The sequence below is a fragment of the Rhamphochromis longiceps genome, linkage group LG4 (assembly GCF_057381845.1).
Source record: "Rhamphochromis longiceps isolate RC_006_pf linkage group LG4, R_longiceps_female_GT1.1, whole genome shotgun sequence".
NCBI classification, from domain to species: domain Eukaryota; kingdom Metazoa; phylum Chordata; class Actinopteri; order Cichliformes; family Cichlidae; genus Rhamphochromis; species Rhamphochromis longiceps.
In genome coordinates, this window is record NC_140560.1 from 13459905 (window position 1) to 13478733 (window position 18829).

At 43.4% G+C, this 18829-nt stretch overlaps 1 protein-coding gene across 1 annotated transcript in view; it reads left to right on the forward strand.

Moving 5' to 3' along the window:
• Nucleotides 1–794: 794 nt before the first annotated feature.
• myo15aa (myosin XVAa) overlaps nucleotides 795–18829 on the forward strand; it is a 48070-nt gene continuing 30035 nt past the window's right edge. The window contains exons 1-11 of the mRNA XM_085405044.1: nucleotides 795–6401; nucleotides 6761–6843; nucleotides 7195–7258; nucleotides 12142–12251; nucleotides 12468–12542; nucleotides 14761–14851; nucleotides 15256–15359; nucleotides 15489–15552; nucleotides 15639–15752; nucleotides 15869–16030; nucleotides 16275–16388. Of these exons, the coding sequence (XP_085261170.1) occupies nucleotides 795–6401; nucleotides 6761–6843; nucleotides 7195–7258; nucleotides 12142–12251; nucleotides 12468–12542; nucleotides 14761–14851; nucleotides 15256–15359; nucleotides 15489–15552; nucleotides 15639–15752; nucleotides 15869–16030; nucleotides 16275–16388 (6588 nt within the window). The remainder of the gene's footprint in view (nucleotides 6402–6760; nucleotides 6844–7194; nucleotides 7259–12141; nucleotides 12252–12467; nucleotides 12543–14760; nucleotides 14852–15255; nucleotides 15360–15488; nucleotides 15553–15638; nucleotides 15753–15868; nucleotides 16031–16274; nucleotides 16389–18829) is intronic.

Here is an 18829-nt window from a genome sequence, read left to right on the forward strand (position 1 = left end):
CATCGGCTCTCCTTGTTGGGGGGAGCATTGCGCTAAAGTTGGTGCGGTGGCCAAGATGAGGATTCACTGCTGGACTCACAGGACGAACTGACAATGGGAGACACACAAAGGACTACACAGAGTCTGTCAGTGGGATAGCAGGGTCTTTTATCTGTCGTGTGAACCTGGGAAATTACTTACAAACCCATACAGACCATCGGGACCAGGAACTTGCTTTGCCATGATGGATTATTTTCTTATTTTAGATGTTAAGTGGAAAAACTCAGTAAGTGGGTAAAACTTGGAAACAATCAGCACGATTTTTTTTTCCATATGTGATATTTGAAAATCAGTAAGCATCTGCAGTTTGGGGAGTTTTTGGGGGGTTTTTTGGGTTTTTTTTGCAATACTCCTGGAAAGGAGGTTTGTTTCTCTTTTTGTGCTTAGAAAACAGCTCTTTTGCCGAGGATTGAGGACATATTGTAATGCGAGCGAGCACTGATGGCTGAGATTCCGACTCTGTTACTAGATCGTCTTTTGAAGGACTGTGGTTTGTGTTTATCTTGGTGTGCATTATAGAACAACTGACTCGAGACAGAGTATCCTGAAGTGTGTGTTTGTGGTGTCACACTGACAGATCGGATGGAGGAAAAAGGAGAGAAGACATGAAAGCAACTGGGGATGAGAGGATGTCGCTTCTGTTTAAACTGCTCTTCTCAATGCTGCATATCAACATTTACATTAATGCTGCCCTGTCCAGCATGCGTTTGGGAACTTCCTGACCTTCTTTGAAATGATTTGACTCAGAATTCATCATGCCACCCAAAAAAGGTGACCCAAAATCAGCTGCCAAGAAAGGCAAGTCAGAGGAACCAAAGAAGGGAGGGAAGGATGATAAAAAAGGAGGAAAAGATGACAAGAAAGGGGGGAAGAAGGTGGAGGAGCCCCCAGCTAAGGGGAAAGGAAAGGATGATGGAAAGAAGGGAAAAGGAAAGAAACCTGTCAGTGAGTCGGAGGAGGGGTCGGAGGAAGAAGAAGAGGAGATGAAGACTGAGGAAGAAGAAAGTGGTGACAGTGAGGAAGAAGTAGTGACCAAGAAACCAGATAAAGGGAAAGGGAAAGCAGCTCTTAAAGGTGCATCCAAGGCCATGGCTGTAAAGGGTTTTAAGCCTCCTTCTAAACAGCCTCCTCCATCAGATGATGAGAGTGATGATGGAAAGCCACAAATCAAAAAAGGAATGGGTGCAGTAAACCTGAAAAAGATGAGTGATGTACACATTAAAGGAGCGTCTAAGGCCATGATGGGATTTGCTGCAGAGGGGCAGAAGAAGACCTTAGGAGCAGCAAAAGTACAGAAGACACCCGATGTGAAATCTCACCTGAAAGGAGCTTCCAAAGCCATAACAGGCCTTACAGGAAAGGCATCCCCTTTCAGTTTTCCCTCTAAACAACAGCAGCCAGAGAAGGCAAAACCAAAGAGAAACCTTAAAAGCACATCCCGTCTCTTCCTACGACTCTCCAAAAAAAAGAAACCAGCTGCTGGTAGTAAACCACTTCTAGGCACCAGTAAGCTTTTTGCTGGTTTTGGGGCAAAGTCTGCTGACAAAAAGCCAGGCTTGTCTGGCTTCAGCTTGCTTAATAAAAAAGACAACAATGCAAAAGAAACCACACCACCTAAAAAGACAATAAATCTATCCAGTTTAGGGGGTAAAGGAAACATGGCAACAGAGGCAAAGGGACTAGGAGGGAAGTTCAAAGGCATGTTTGGCAAAAAGAAAACCACACCAGGCTTTAAGGCTAAAAGTTCGATGTTAGGGAGGATAGCTGCAGCAACAAACTGGTTGACAGGGAGGTTCCTGACTTCAAAGGGCCATGGTCAATTTGGTGCAAGGGCTGGAGGACGAGGCCGAAAGCGCTTGTCATTTGCCAACAGGGACACTAGAGGGAGACAGACACATTATTACAATGGAGAATATGAGTATGATGATAATGAGCATGGATATGAGGATGATTACCATGACAGGTGGAGGCCTAGAGGCTTTGGTAGACAACCAATTGCCTATGACCCATATGACCCTTTTGGAGAGGAAATGGATTACTATGATGATGATGAGTGGGAAGATGAATATGGTTACTATGATGAGGAAGGCAACTTTTATTACGATGACGAGCTTTACTATGATGATGAAATGGATTACTATGATTACCCTTATGGCTACTATGAGGATGAGTATGACGATTACTATGGTGATGAAGGGGTGGAGTACTACTATGGTGAGGATGGAATGCTATATGCAATAGAGTCAGAACCATATGGCTATTATGGTGATGCCATAAATGGTTTCTCTGACCCATATGACCCTTGGCCATATGAAGAATACTTTGACCACAATGTGGGATCTGCCTTTGGCCTTTCAGACTCTTATGGACTGATGAACGGTGGAAATGGTTTTGTTTCCGGTCTATATAATGACCCAATGCTGGGATATCCACAGCCTGCTCCTACTTATAATCATTATCAGCAACCTTTCCATATGGATTCTGGGCTGATTCCAGTTGAGATTGGGCAGCTATATGGACAAGAACAGCTGTCTTATCCTCTACCTGAGCCAGTTCCTACACAGCAGTTCAGGTTTCCCAGGCCCCAGGTTAGGTTATTTGGAAAAGACAGACTAGAGGTGGAAACATTGCCACCACCTCCTCTTCATTCTCGTCCCCCATCCCCTATGGTTCCTCCTCCCTCCCCAGTTCTGGCCCTCAACAATCAGGAGATGATGTCAGATATACAATATGAGCAACCCATCCACACATATCATCCTACACAGCCAAATTACCCTACTGTCATGAACCAACAACACACTTCCATTCTTGCTGGACACGCCCCTTTTCTTACAGCCGCAAGCATTCAACAAGAACACATTCCTTTCCCTCAGCACACTTACCCTCCTTTCCCTGTTTCTCCTAGTCATCTGACCCCATCTCCCCTGCCACCTCAGTTCTCCTCACAAGTCTATCAAGATCCCCTTGCACAAGACCCACAGACATTCCAGATGGTTCAAATGACACCACTGGGTCCACCAGTGCAGCCAATGATGCATTCACAGCTACATTCACCTGTTGCCTCACCTAGGCCAGTGCGCCGAATGAGTCCCCTTCCATCCCCACAGCTATCACTGAGGCTGGGATCAACTAGGGCAATGGCGCCTCCTTCATCTCGCCTTTCACCACATCACATGGACTTCCAAACAGGCATCCGGTCTGACCTACACCTCTCTCCTCACCCTCATAGGCGGGTGCTCAGTCAGCGGGCCCCAGTGCCAGGTCAAAGGCCAACATCCCCAGTTAACAGGCGCAGACCACACAGCCCACCACCTTCTTCTCCACTACAACATAGGAGAGGTATGTCAGTGAGAACTCAACCTTCAATGACAAAAGAGAGGGGAGATATTCGGTTGCGTCGAGCACCTTCATCTGTCCGACCCCAATCCCCAATTTCCAGCCCGCTAGCTTCTCCCCGGGGATCGCTAAGGAAGAGAGCAAGCCCACCACCTTCCCCAAGACTCTCCTTTAGACAGCAACCTCCACCAGATGCAGTCCATTTGCCTTCTACCAGACCACAATTGTTCAGAGGAAGAAAACAGACATCTAAGATGAGGCGTTCCCCCTCTCCACCCCAGCCACATTCACAAAGAAGGAGCCCGACTCAACCTGAAAGAGCTGAGTCGCCTCCGCGATCCTTCCGCCCCACCTCTCCCCATCGCCCTCCTTCTCCATCGCCGTCGCGCATCACCAGTAGACCCCTCCCCACCCGCTCCTCTACTCGCAGAATGAGAGGTGGTGCAGGGATTCGAAGTCATGTGCCCATGGGGGCTGTGAAACCGTCTCCAGCCAACCCCTACTTACAGAGACACAGTCGACACGGGGCCCCTGTTACTCAGCATGTTGCCCCATTTAGGTCCTCCATCCATAGTGGTCCCGCCCCTCTTTCAGGTCAGATAGAGGATATAGCTGGAACACCGATGTTAGCCAGGGCAGGCTCCCGGCCTACAGGGTTAAGGGAGTCCAAGCGAATTGGTACCCCCCAACGAGGATTCCACAGACCTGTAGGTAGAGGGCAGCCATTAGTCCGAATGCCCAGAAACCAGTCCTCTCTTCAGTCTAGGCAGTCATTCAGAGCACCTCCTCCAGGTCCCCCTGCCCCTCCACAGCAATCATTGAAACAGAGTGGCCCTCTTTCTTCCCAGCCATCAGTGCGCCGGCTTCAGAGTACACCTCCATCTCCACAGCCCTTGCAGCAACAATCTCCAATGCTGTCCCGTTCTGCATCTCCCATGCACCATTTGTCTCATCCACCCTCCCCTTTGCCTCACAGGGCAATGAGTCCCCATGGTTTCAGACCAGCATCTTTTCAGCCTCCTGTTCCTAATGCTAATATTTCTCTTGCTACTTTTCCACCATCACAGAATATCACTCATTATGACTATACATTGATGGAGCCAGGCCCATCTCCAATGCTTACAAATGCTTTACCAAACGGTCAAATTGTAGGCTCACCCTTTCCTACCTCTCCTCTCCCTTACTCCACTATAGCTCACACTTCACCTTTACAAAGGCCCAGCTCCCCACAAACACAACATGAGATTTACCCTCAGAGCCTCCCTCAACTTACACCCTCATCACCTAATCTTGGACGCACACTCCAGAACCCTTACCTGCACAATGTCAGCAACACCACAGCTTTTCAGAGGAGCCCGTTACCTGTCATGCCTGGTGGACAGGAGGAGATATCAGCTAATGTACAGGAGAGCCAGATGATGCCCCAGTATCCCACTGCTGGTCTATCCAATGCTTTAATGCAGAACTCACGCCTACGGAGTGCCTCCTACTCATTTCCTCTGCAACGCAATGCCAACCTCTATACAACAGTTCTCACGCCACCTGAAGCAGCAGTCCCTCTTGCCCCTTCTGTCCCTTCCTCCCCACAGTTGTCCCCTGCTATGCTGACCTCTCAGCTACGTAATGCTTCTTTTGCTTCACCATTTCAGCGACAACCCTCCCCCACATTGCCAGGCTCACCTGCTCCTCCACCTTCCCCACAACAACAAGGAGGTGTCAGAGGTAGCTCCCCACTTCTCTCAGGTGGATTGCGAACTTCACACATCCAGGGATCCATGTTCAAGCTTCCAGGTGGCACTTTGACAATGTCCCGGGGCCCTGTTGAGACTCCAGTTAACACTGATAGTGTAGGTGGTGTTAGCAGTGGGATGCTCTCTAATGCCTTACAGAACCAAAGCCTACATCGGGCGACCTATAGACTACCCGATGGCTCTTTTGTCACAAGAAATGAACCTGCTGAACATGTCTCAGGTCCATCTCCACTGTCTTCCCCTATGCTGTCCTCTGCTTTGCTCAATCCCAATTTGCGACAAGCCACATATCGTTTACCTGATGGTACACTTGTTACCAGGACAGAGTCCACACCTGCACCCTCCCTTTCCTCTTCTACACTCTCCTCTGCTCTTCTCAATGCTAATGTTCGTAACGCCTCTTATCGATTACCAGACAGTTCATTTCTCACACGTCCAGGAGAGCAGACGCAGAGTGCAGAGAGCTCAGTAGCCTCCCCTGGGCTTTCTAGCGCCCTGATGAATGCTAACTTGCGTAAGGCAAAGTTTCAGCTCCCAGAAGGATCTTCATTGTTCTCACGGAACCAAGCTCAACCTTCTTCCTCTGCTTCTTCCGGCCCTGTCCTTTCTGGTGCATTGTTAAAAACCAACATCCGTGGTGCCTCTTATAGGCTTCCAAACACATCATTATTTAAGCAGCCTGGATCTACTGATGCCTCTCAACCGCGCTCACTTGACCTTTCCAATGCTCTTCGCAACCAGAACCTCCGATCTGCCACTTACCGTTTGCCAGACGGAACTCTCATGACCCGCCCTCAGCCGGCTTCGACACCCAAAGCGCTTGACCTATCTAATGCCTTATCAAAAAACCCAAACCTTCGTGGGGCGAAATACCGCCTCCCTGATGGCAATATCATGACACGACTCGGTGCCCCCAAAGCACCAGAACCTCGAACACTCAACCTATCTGGTGCTTTGCAGAACCCTCACCTTCGGGGGGCCTCCTTTCGCCTACCCTCCTCATATGCAGTAGTATCACCCCAGGTGCAAGGATCTGGCCCTAGACAGCACTGGGCACAGAACGCTGGAGTTGAAGCCCAACAAGATGAAGATGTGTGGGGGGCAGAGAGGGTTTTACCTCATGGGACAGTCCAAAACTTAAATAAGTGGTCCATGTATGGTGAAGGGGAGCTGCTGGACCCCCGCAGCTTGATGGGACAGGAAGGCTTGGGGAATGAGCAAGGAGAATGGAATCTCCGCAGGGAGGGGGAACCACATGGGCAGTGGTTTGACAAGGTAATTTCTAAAAACGAATGTGGCATGACAAAACTATGTATCCACAATGGCTAAAATTGTCATGGTGTCAACCTGTGAAGTGCTTTTGTTTATGCAGTGAGTTCGAAATATCTAGTGTAACATTAGAGTGAAAAAGTTCCATAAATGATTAGGTATGTCTTGATGTTTTTGTTTTGAAAAAGCAGAATGTTTTGCTAAACAGCAAAAAAGGTAAAAATTTCTGAAATGTTTTTCATAAAGTTTGAGGGTAAGCAACTAATAATAATTCAAAAGTAAGAGAATCAACAGTTCCTTGTGAGTGAATGTGTTCTTGTAACATGTACTTGCATTTAATTTCTGAATGTCTGTGCTTGTTTTAGATGTATGCAATCAGAAGCCTGCCCACAATGGTTCAGCGGGAGCAAAGAGAGGAAAATGGTGTTGAAGATATGACACAGCTAGAGTAAGTTAAAAACAAAAATGCCACAGTACACCACAGTTACACTTAGAACAAAGCAGTGGGGACCTTGAACACTGTCTGGTTGTTCAGTATTTGTATATATTTAAGTCATATTTTTGGTTATCAGATTATGGAGGCAATGCATTGTGCTCAGCAGGCAGTGTTGCACAACACATTTTATAACACCTTTATAACTAAAGAATGATGAAAGGGTGGAGAAAGTATTTGGCTGTAAGAAAAAAAAAGCTCAATTTAAATTCAGTTGAACTCAAACATGAAAAAATAGTGTGGTTTTGGGTTGCTTTTTTTGTTCATAACCCCATAAATAATACTCTAATTGCTTCTTTCCCCTAGTGACATGCATGAAGTGGCTGTTCTGCTGAACATAAGGAAAAGGTTTGAGAGAGAGGTTATTTATGTAAGTATTTAAAGTATTTAAGCAATACACACATTGCAAAAACAACCCTAAGGATGTTTTTTTGTTTTTGTCTTTGCAGCACTCATGTATGGTCAAGTTATCTTGTTGTCTTAAAATTTTCCTTAATTTTTATTTAGTTGGATGACAAAAACGTTGTCTATAAACATCTATGGCTACTTCACAAACTACATTGAGTTTGAAAGACAAACAAAACCTGACCTGTAAACCTTGGGTTACACCAAAAAGCGTACATTTTTAACCTGGAATCAAGAGTTATAAAAGGGACATAGTGCATGTATTTAATTCTTTGGTCAATAATTTTAGATACCAGTTTTAATACACATTGTAGCCAGATGGATTTACATCTTGGCTGTACATCTAAATTGACCCACAGGCTGATCATTTAACCTACGTCTGCTGCCTTTAGCAGTACTTGCTGTGTATGGCGTTATTTTTGTGCCACTATTCTGAGCGCATGTAAAAACAAATTGCAGGTGCAGGTGTTGCATTTTGAGGAGAAATTTATTTTGAGTGAAGAAAAGCTAAATTAGAGTGAACAAAATTCATTGCTGCTTGCAAAAAATGTATTTCAGTGTTTGCTATTATCCACACACACACACACAATAGCAGCCCCTCTCGCTCAGTTTTTGCATTTGTGCTCGCTCGCAATGTGTTGCTCGCGCTCTCAACATTTCTGCCTGTGCGTGCTCAACTCTTTCTGTACACCGCTATATTTGTGCCACAAAACCAGCCAATCACAGACTTGGATGCAAAAAAAATCTGATTGGCTGTTTTGGTCTCCAATCAGTTCGAAATGACGAAATGCAATATCCCAGAATCCATTTCGTCCAAAACTCAAACGAGGCAGTGGCGGAGGAACACAGAGTGGCGGAGTTTGAAATATTACTCTTTCTGGGTCACAAAATAAACTTTTAAGATATTTTCATGCGAGAATGGTGCTGTGTAAACTTCAAATATCTGCTCGATTTATCGAGACATCACATATTTGCATAAGTGCTCTAACGTTTTCGGAGATGCCTGTTACCCACCAGCTGACCTGGTGGTCACTCGGGTTAAACATAATATAAAAAGCTGAACTGACAAAAAATCGGCCGACTGCACCACCAGGTATTATAGGAAAAACCATAAAGCCTTTCAACTAAAACAAACGCTGTTGTGACAGTGATGTACACTGTCTTGTTGGTATATATGTATGATTTGTATCACCTTCATGTTTCCCTCTCACCACATATCCAAACCGATATCATGACCAGCAGCTTTTACAGCTGTGGCTCCAGCAAACATCAGCTGATACTAGAAAGTAATATTAAATAAATTCTAACAACAGCTTATCAAGCTTGAACGTGCTGCTGTTGTTTAGCGCGACATCCGCTGGTTTCCTGTTTCTGGTGCAAAGTGGGCGATAAACAAACAAGAGAGACGATCAGCTGATCATTGATCAGTTTCATGATTGAAATAGCAACAGGAGAGGGAGGGGGAGAGAATGAGAGAAGAAGAGGAGCTGTGCGTTCCTTTTCCCCTCAATACGGATGTATTGTAATTGGTCCAGCCCAGAGTTGATCATGACCAACTGGCTAATCCACCACCTTTCATTGTTTATATTGTTACAAAAACAAACATAAAAATGAAAAATCACCATCGGCCCACCGGGCAAATGTCCGGTATGCCCAACGGCCAGTCCAGCTATGCGGTCAGCTGGTGGGTAACAGGCATCTCCGAAAACGTTAGAGCACTTATGCAAATATGTGATGTCTTGATAAATCAAACAGATATTTGAAGTTTACACAGCACCATTCTCGCATGAAAATATCTTAAAAGTTTATTTTGTGACCCAGAAAGAGTAATATTTCAAACTCCTCCACTCTGTGTTCCTCCGCCACTGCCTCGTTTGAGTTTTGGACGAAATGGATTCTGGGATATTGCATTTCATCATTTCGAACTGATTGGAGACCAAAACAGCCAATCAGATTTTTTTTGCATCCAAGTCTGTGATTGGCTGGTTTTGTGGCACAAATATAGCGGTGTACAGAAAGAGTTGAGCACGCACAGGCAGAAATGTTGAGAGCGCGAGCAACACATTGCGAGCGAGCGCAAATGCAAAAACTGAGCGAGAGGGGCTGCTATTGTGTGTGTGTGTGTGTGTGTGTGGATAATAGCAAACACTGAAATACATTTTTGCAAGCAGCAATGAATTTTGTTCACTCTAATTTAGCTTTTCTTCTCTCAAAATAAATTTCTCCTCAAAATGCAACACTTGCACCTGCAATTTTTTTTTACATGCGCTCAATTTTTTTTACGTGCGCTCAGAATAGTGGCACAAAAATAATGCCATAGCTGTGGGGTTCATGCAGTCCTGGTCACCAAAAACATCGCCTGTCAAGTTAAATGTCTATGATATTTCAGGATTTTTTTTGTAATTCTTTATTCAATATTTGGTGGTGACTAAATGATGACAGTACGGTGGCCCTGAGAGGCCAAATGGACTGCAACTTAAGAAAACACCAGCAATAAGAAAAATGCTGCAAAAGCACACAAAACACAACAGAAATAGGAAAAAACACAAGGGAAGTGTTTCTGGGGAGACAATAACCCGACAGACCAGTTCCAGGAACCCAAAACATGGTAGGCGTGTTTTATCATGATTCATATAATACTGATGACGGATTTTTAGGCTAATAGTTAGGCTAACACACTTAGCTCTCATCTTTTCTTTCCTCACAAAACCGATAGATCCTCCACTTCTGTTAAGTGTCTTCCAGCGCAATTCTTAACATATTTTGGTTCCTGCAGCTGGTCCGTCAGATCTCCCCAGAAACACTTCCCTTGTGCTTTTGGATATCTGTTTTTTCCTATTTCCGTTGTCGTTTTTCCTGTTTCTGTTGTGTTTTGTGTCCTTTTGCAGCGTTTTTCTTATTGCTGGTGTTTTCTTAAGTTGCAGTCCGTTTGGCCTCTCAGGGCCACCGTACGACAGATACAAATTTTGATGTCTTTTAAATTCCACGCAGGTGATGTACAGGGAGTGCAGAATTATTAGGCAAGTTGTATTTTTGAGGAATAATGTTATTATTGAACAACAACCATGTTCTCAATGAACCCAAAAAACTCATTAATATCAAAGCTGAATGTTTTTGGAAGTCGTTTTTAGTTTGTTTTTAGTTTTAGCTATTTTAGGGGGATATCTGTGTGTGCAGGTGACTATTACTGTGCATAATTATTAGGCAACTTAACAAAAAACAAATATATACCCATTTCAATTATTTATTTTTACCAGTGAAACCAATATAACATCTCCACATTCACAAATATACATTTCTGACATTCAAAAACAAAACAAAAACAAATCAGCGACCAATATAGCCACCTTTCTTTGCAAGGACACTCAAAAGCCTGCCATCCATGGATCCTGTCAGTGTTTTGATCTGTTCACCATCAACATTGCGTGCAGCAGCAACCACAGCCTCCCAGACACTGTTCAGAGAGGTGTACTGTTTCCCCTCCTTGTAAATCTCACATTTGATGATGGACCACAGGTTCTCAATGGGGTTCAGATCAGGTGAACAAGGTGGCCATGTCATTAGTTTTTCTTCTTTTATACCCTTTCTTGCCAGCCACGCTGTGGAGTACTTGGACGCGTGTGATGGAGCATTGTCCTGCATGAAAATCATGTTTTTCTTGAAGGATGCAGACTTCTTCCTGTACCACTGCTTGAAGAAGGTGTCTTCCAGAAACTGGCAGTAGGACTGGGAGTTGAGCTTGACTCCATCCTCAACCCGAAAAGGCCCCACAAGCTCATCTTTGATGATACCAGCCCAAACCAGTACTCCACCTCCAGCTTGCTGGCGTCTGAGTCGGACTGGAGCTCTCTGCCCTTTACCAATCCAGCCACGGGCCCATCCATCTGGCCCATCAAGACTCACTCTCATTTCATCAGTCCATAAAACCTTAGAAAAACCAGTCTTGAGATATTTCTTGGCCCAGTCTTGACGTTTCAGCTTGTGTGTCTTGTTCAGTGGTGGTCGTCTTTCAGCCTTTCTTACCTTGGCCATGTCTCTGAGTATTGCACACCTTGTGCTTTTGGGCACTCCAGTGATGTTGCAGCTCTGAAATATGGCCAAACTGGTGGCAAGTGGCATCTTGGCAGCTGCACGCTTGACTTTTCTCAGTTCATGGGCAGTTATTTTGCGCCTTGGTTTTTCCACACGCTTCTTGCGACCCTGTTGACTATTTTGAATGAAACGCTTGATTGTTCGATGATCACGCTTCAAAGCTTTGCAATTTTGAGACTGCTGCATCCCTCTGCAAGATATCTCACTATTTTTGACTTTTCTGAGCCTGTCAAGTCCTTCTTTTGACCCATTTTGCCAAAGGAAAGGACGTTGCCTAATAATTATGCACACCTGATATAGGGTGTTGATGTCATTAGACCACACCCCTTCTCATTACAGAGATGCACATCACCTAATATGCTTAATTGGTAGTAGGCTTTCGAGCCTATACAGCTTGGAGTAAGACAACATGCATGAAGAGGATGATGTGGACAAAATACTCATTTGCCTAATAATTCTGCACTCCCTGTATGTTGAACGTGACAAACAGTGAAAGATAGCATTTGCAGGGGGATAGTGAAATGCACATATAGTAACACAGAAAATCAAAAGAATTGGGATTTATAATAAGTGTTTTTAAAACATATATTAATAATTGTGGTATGTGTGACAATGTTCATGAAAAGTTTTTGTTCAGATTGGTCCACGTGTTAAGGGATAGATAGGGTACACAGACACATGTTCCTACACACATACACTATGATCATTATGGTAAAATTACTTTCTTTGTGAACCTCTTCTTTCTTTTTTGTCCAGACATACATAGGCAGCATTCTGGTGTCTGTGAACCCCTATAAGATGCAAAACACCTATGGGACAGACATGGTGCTCATGTACAAGGGCTGTGCCTTGGGAGAAAACCCTCCGTAAGTTATTTTCACTCTAAAATTGTTGAACCGTGAACCTTATATTTAAAAAACAAAACAATAAATGTCAAATTATTAAGTATGTTTCATCCATGCTGACAGCTGTAAATAACTGTCAGCAACAGAGGATCAAAGTGCAGAAAGAGGGAAGCAGAATACTTTGTTGCGCTTCCTTTAAGAGTCTGAAGGCTTGTTGTGTATCTCTTTCTCCTTCAGGCATTTGTTTGCCATAGCAAACGCTGCTCATTCCCAAATGATGGATGCCAAAAAAAAACAGGTCATAATAATCAGGTAAGAGGCTGACTCTCATTGTTTCTTCACTCACTTTCTCTGTAAATATGAATCAGACAACAGAGACGTGCATGCAGTTAATTATACGATGCATTGTATTTTTAACATCTGAGTCTTGCAATGTGAAGCTTTTCTTTTGTATCCTTTGATATATCATTGGTAACCTTTCAAGGTTGTCCGTGAAGCTTCTTGGTTAAAGGTTTCCATCTACAGATGGATTAGTGTTTGTAAATTCATGAGTGTCTGTCTGTGGTTTACTGGCCAGCAAACTTAAGATGGAGTGTTTTGCTCCATGTCAGAACTGATCTCTTGGAAGAAAAAACACACACACACACAAACACACACACGCACATAAACCAGTGAAGTTAAATTTACCAACACTTGAGTGTGACTTCATTTAGTGGCTGCGCTCATCTGTGAAAACAAACACACCGACATCCAGAGGTTTGCACAAACATAGGTCTATGCTTTTGGATATGACAAAAGACACTCATAATATACACATAAACGCACACTCACACATGCACACGCCCTCACAAACCTGGAACACTTTAGCCGTATTCGGAAGGAGACACCTGTAAGGAAAGCCCAGCCAGGTCTGAGTTGGAGCAGGTTATGTTTCAGAGGTGTGTGTGTGTGTTTGTGTGTGAGTACATTTGTGCGGGCTGTGTGCTTGCAAGTGTGTCTTTGTGTTTCAGTTAGTATGTGTTAAGGGGTAACTGAGGTCTGGTGTACAGTGACCAATAATGGTCCTGTTTTTAGCTAAGCAGCCATTGAGCTGAAACCCTATGCTGGAATGCGGTGAAGGTGCCAGCATCCCTAAATGCACACACACACACACACACACACACACACACACACACACACACACACACACACACACACACACACACACACACACACACACACACACCCTTTGGCCAAGCTTACATAATGGTGGTATTTAGTGCTTGGCAATGGTAGATCAATGGACCTGTGTGTGCATGTGTGTGAAACTCTTTCAGGTGGTTTAATGCAAAAGTGGAACCGAAGCCTTGCCTAATGCAAGATTAGCCTTGTCTCACATCACTTAGTCAATTAAGTCAAACACTCTGCAAGCACCACCACAGAGGTGAAAAGGATCAAATAATGGACGCTCTAAATGATTTCTGGAAGTCCTGAGAAGCTGTGCTCTAATTCAGGGTAATGTTCACACTTGGTGAGCTTTTCCTTGCATCAAACCTGTTTTTGTATTTCCACTAGTAGAATGCAGATGATCAAAATAGTTCAGAGTTATTTTTGCCTACCATTAAAGAATATAATCTTTTACACTGCTCAAAAATAAAAGGAACACTTTTTATTCAGAGTATACCATCAAGTTAGTTAAACTTCTGGGATGTCAGCATGACTGGTTTGGTGGTGGGTCAGGGATGGTCTGGGGGGGCATATCCATGGAGGACACACCTCTACAGGCTAGGCACTGACACCATGACTGGCGTTACATATCGGGATGAAATCCTTGGACCCACTGATACACCCAACTCTGGTGCAGTGGATACTGGATTCCTCCTGCTGCTCAACTCATGTACCAAGAGTATGTAGGCAGTTCCTGGAGGATGAAGGATCTGATACCATTCACTGGCCCCCACGTTTGCCTGACCTAAATCCAATAGAACACCTCTGGGACATTATGTTTCAGTCCATCCGACGCTGCCAGACTGCACCTCAGACGGTCCAGGAGCTCAGTGATGCCTTGGCCCAGATCTGGGAAGAGATCCCCCAGGACACCATCTGTCTCATTAGGAACACCCCCCGACGTAGTCAGGCATGCATGGAATCATTTCTATCACTTGATGTGCCATCATTTCATTGAGCACATTGCCCAGTCCATATCTGTGTAGATATCAGCATCATTTCTTTCCACTGAGATCAGTGTTTCCAAAGTGTTCCTTTATGGAAATGGCACCTCATAATTAACCCATCATGGCTGTATAACAATAAAGCTTTTTGTATCTGGGCTTTGAAAAAGCACACACAAATTTTAAACATTAAAAACTGGGCATTGTAATGTTTGATAAGCTCAGTTTGTATGCACTAATATTCAAACTTTCCAGGTGCTGGTTATCTGAGGAAAAGTTGTCTCCAGCTCAGCTGAGCACTGGGGCAGTTCTTGATTGTTTTCATTGCCGTGTTGATGGGTTTTCTGTATTCCCAGTGAGACTCTGTTACTGTGTTTCAGTGGGGAGAGTGGGTCTGGAAAAACCGAGTCCACCAAACTCATCCTTCGCTACCTAGCAGCTGTACTTCACAAAACTAATCTTGCGCAACAGGTATGCACACACACTTCCTGACATGAATAAAGAACTGCCATCAGAGTTGGATATTTGCAAACTAAGACACTCAAAGTTTTCCTTCTTGTAATGACGACTAATGTGCTTGTGCATATTTTTTATTTGCCTGTATCTCCGGTGGCTTTCCTTGGGTGCAGATTGAGGTAGTTGGGGTTTTCTGCATGCTGCGTGTTTTATATTTTACAAGTAATTTTCATCAATGGCCATAAGAATATCAGGTTACTGTGTTTTGCCGTGGTGTGTTTTTCTATGATTCATTTGGCCAGACATTCCCACTGAAACAGCTTCTTTCCTGTGTGTTGTACAGTTACAGTTACTGCTCCCTTTATAAGGCGATCTGATAAAGGTTTATATATTGTTTGTGTGTTTGGCATCCCTGATAGATACTTGAGGCAGCTCCTCTTCTGGAATCTTTTGGAAATGCCAAAACCGTGCGGAACGATAATTCCAGTCGCTTTGGGAAGTACATTGAGGTCTTTATGGAGAAGTGAGTTGTTTTTTTTTTTTAAAAAGCAACAAGCAAAACTTTGACCTCTGCTCTGATCTCACTCCAGCTTCTTTTACTTCTGAAGCTGCTTCTTTTTCACGTGTGTTTTCTGATTCCTTGTTTTCCCAGTGGTAGGATCAGTGGTGCCATAACCTCTCAGTATCTGCTGGAAAAATCCCGCATCGTCTTTCAGGTGAGGCAAGCTGACACAAAGGTCTCGATAGCTTGTTTATTTCTGTATATGGAAGTGTTGCTGTAAATGTGCCGCGTGTGCTTCAGGCCAAAAATGAGAGGAACTATCACATCTTCTACGAGATGCTGGCAGGTCTTCCTTCGCAGCAGAAGCAGGCCTTCTATCTACAAGAAGCTGAAACCTACTATTACCTCAACCAGGTAGAAGATAGTTTGAGTTTGATCATCATCATTGTCAGTGATTTTGGGTCACGACCCTTCCAAAAATCCTTCTCGGGTCACGTTTAGCACTGCTGGTCTTCTCGTTCTGCACACAGGGAGAGGATTGTGGGATAAAAGGGAAGAACGATGCAGAGGACTTTCTACGTCTGCTTTCTGCCATGGAAATCCTTCACTTCACTGCGGATGACCAGTCATCCATCTTTAGAGTCCTGTCTTCCATACTGCACCTGGGCAATGTTTACTTTCAGAGGCATGAGGTGTGAATTATTTTATTTCTCAGGTTTTTCTCGTATGTCATCCCTTTTTTTAAATTTTGATTAATATAATAATAAGGTGCAAAGTGTTCAGTCACCTAGACTAATGAGTTAAATTCTAAAATAAACTAAACTTTATCAGGACAATAAAAACTATGTAAGATAAGCAGCAAAGATTTTCCCACAGGTAATTCTTCTTTTCTTTTTTCTTTTCTTTTTGCATTTCTATTTTCCTCCTGAACTGCAGGCTGATGGCCAGGAGGTGGCGTCAGTGGTTAGCACTCAGGAGATCAGAGTAGTCGCAGAGCTGCTGCAGATCTCACCAGAAGGACTACAGAAAGCCATCACCTACAAAGTCACAGTCAGTATCAAACCGTGTCCCGTCTGCATGTGCACTGATGTTCTGTCTTTTGTTCGTTCAGTGCTTGAAAACAACAAGCATAGCACTGCAGTCTGTGACATTCCTGAACCTGGAGGTGATTTTTCTACATTGTCAACAGGAAGGTTTCTACCTTACTTACACAGCTGTGGTTACATTAAAGGCATTGTATCGCCCAGAGTGTCGCTTACGCAGACACAAAGGAGACACATGTGTTGATGCCACACACAGAGTGAAAGAATGAAAGACAAGAAAGAGGCAAACTGCTGTCATCGACCTGCTTGGATGGTTCTTTTCTCATCCTGACCTCCTCTGGTCGGTTATTAGGATCGTTTCTAGCCAACCTGACTATTTCTATAAAGCAGGGGGTTTTGTGGAGTATTTGGTTATCAATTCCAATGAACCATGCCATGTTTTAAAGGGGAATTTAAATATATTGGAGTGCAAAACATTGGAAGATACTTTGTATATGTTTGCGTTTTAAGGCCTTAAACAGAACAATGAATTTAGAAGTGACAGAATTGAAAAACAAATCAAACGTGCATATAGCAGCCTGTAAACTAGGAGAGCCTTCAGCATTTGTGAAGGAGGTGCATGATTATTTATCGAAGGACTTCACTGCTGATTTAGTTTAAATCTAGGACAGCTCATAGCTCTGTGTAGTGCAGGAGAGTGACTCAGTTTATCAAAGATTTATTGGAGGAGTCTGATTAAAATTGTTCCCTTTTTTTAAAAAAAGTTTTGATTCCTTTATTAAGAGCCAAACATTCAACCCAGTAACTTTTTTGACCCAGCTGATAAACTACCAGCAAAATGGCAGACATCCTCAAGTGAATGTACAGCATGAAAAAAAAGTCTAAAACTGAGTTTTGCAACTTTAGCTTTTACCTTTGTTGGTGTATTAGTGGTATTCAAATAAATGCAGATGTGCCTTTAATAGGTCACTTTTAATGATCTGTATCACTTTCACATGGTGAAAACAAAACTTTGCAACATTATACACAAACAGCACAATTTGATTAAGCTCTTGACATCATTGAGGAGGAAACGTCTCTCACCAGGACCAAGATCAGGAAGGGCAGCCATCTGCCTCAGCCAGTGAAGGCAAAAGGGGCAAAAAAGTATGATGCACAGACAATATATATAAAAAAAACAAACCAAAAAACAAGGACGGGTCAGTCTAAATTAATTCAGTTCTATTCAGTTTTATTTTATATATGGATCAAATCACAACAGTTGCCCCAAGACACTTTATATTGTAAGCTAAAGACCCTAAAATAACACAGAGGAAACAGAGAACAACAATAACCCTCTGTTAGCAAACACTTGGGAACAGTGGGAAGGGAAAACTCCCTTTTTACAGGAAGAAACTTCCAGCAGAAAGAGCCTCAGGGAGGAGCAGCCATCTGCTGTGACCGTTTGGGCCTGAGCGGTGGAGACAGGACAAAAGACAGACTGTGGAAGAGAGCCAGAGATTATTAATAACTAATCATTAAATGGAGACTCCTAAAACGAGTGACTGAAACCATCAACTCAGCAGGAAATTGTATAGAGTGGTCAAGTCAGAAAGTCCTCTTTCTTATAGGCCTCTATAGGTCTGAATGTCTTTTTTGCAGCCATCTGGTGGTCTGCAGTTAGAATGCAATTTGAGGGCACTTTCACACTGGTTTAATTTTTCCAACCCAGAACAGGAGGCAGCCCACAGCGCTGGAGACTCGCAAGGGGGAAAGCATGAATGTAAACGGCTGCACACATCCACACATCCTCGATACATCAGAGGACACAGAAAAAATTCATATATAGTATTTAGACTGAGCTATGCTATTTTAAAAGGGAAAGCATCTTTTTACTTCTTTTATTTTTAGTGTGCTGCAGAGATGAACAGCCACATTCAGCTTATAGCTCCAGGGCGTGAATCTGTCAGTCATGCTTTTGTTGTGATTTCAGCTTTTTATGCTTCTGGTTTTTGAATCTAACCAGCTGGGAATCCTCTTTGTCCAAAGAACGCAGTTACTTATTTCCACGAGGCTTTGCTGTTTGCATCTTAGTGTCTTCATTTCTATACCTTACACATTCTCCTGCATAAAGAAGAAATGCTGTTTTGTTTTCATGTGAACTTTCTTGAGGTCCATTGAATTCAAACTGGGACAGGATGGTAAATTGGTCATTTTTTTTATGCTCTGAAGGAACTTCTTTAAAAACAGTAAACAGTTAGGTGGTGACAATTTTAAAACCTAGATTGTTTGCAGTACAAATAAATAAATTTGGTTCCATTTTTCCTTATTGTTGCCCACATGGTCAAGTGTGATTAAAAAACAAACTATTTTTGTTATTAATTCCAAACTAACCCAAACTGAGTGTGGAGAAGTGTCACAATACCAGTAAGTATTAAAACCAGAGAGCATAAAAACCTTTGCAGAAGC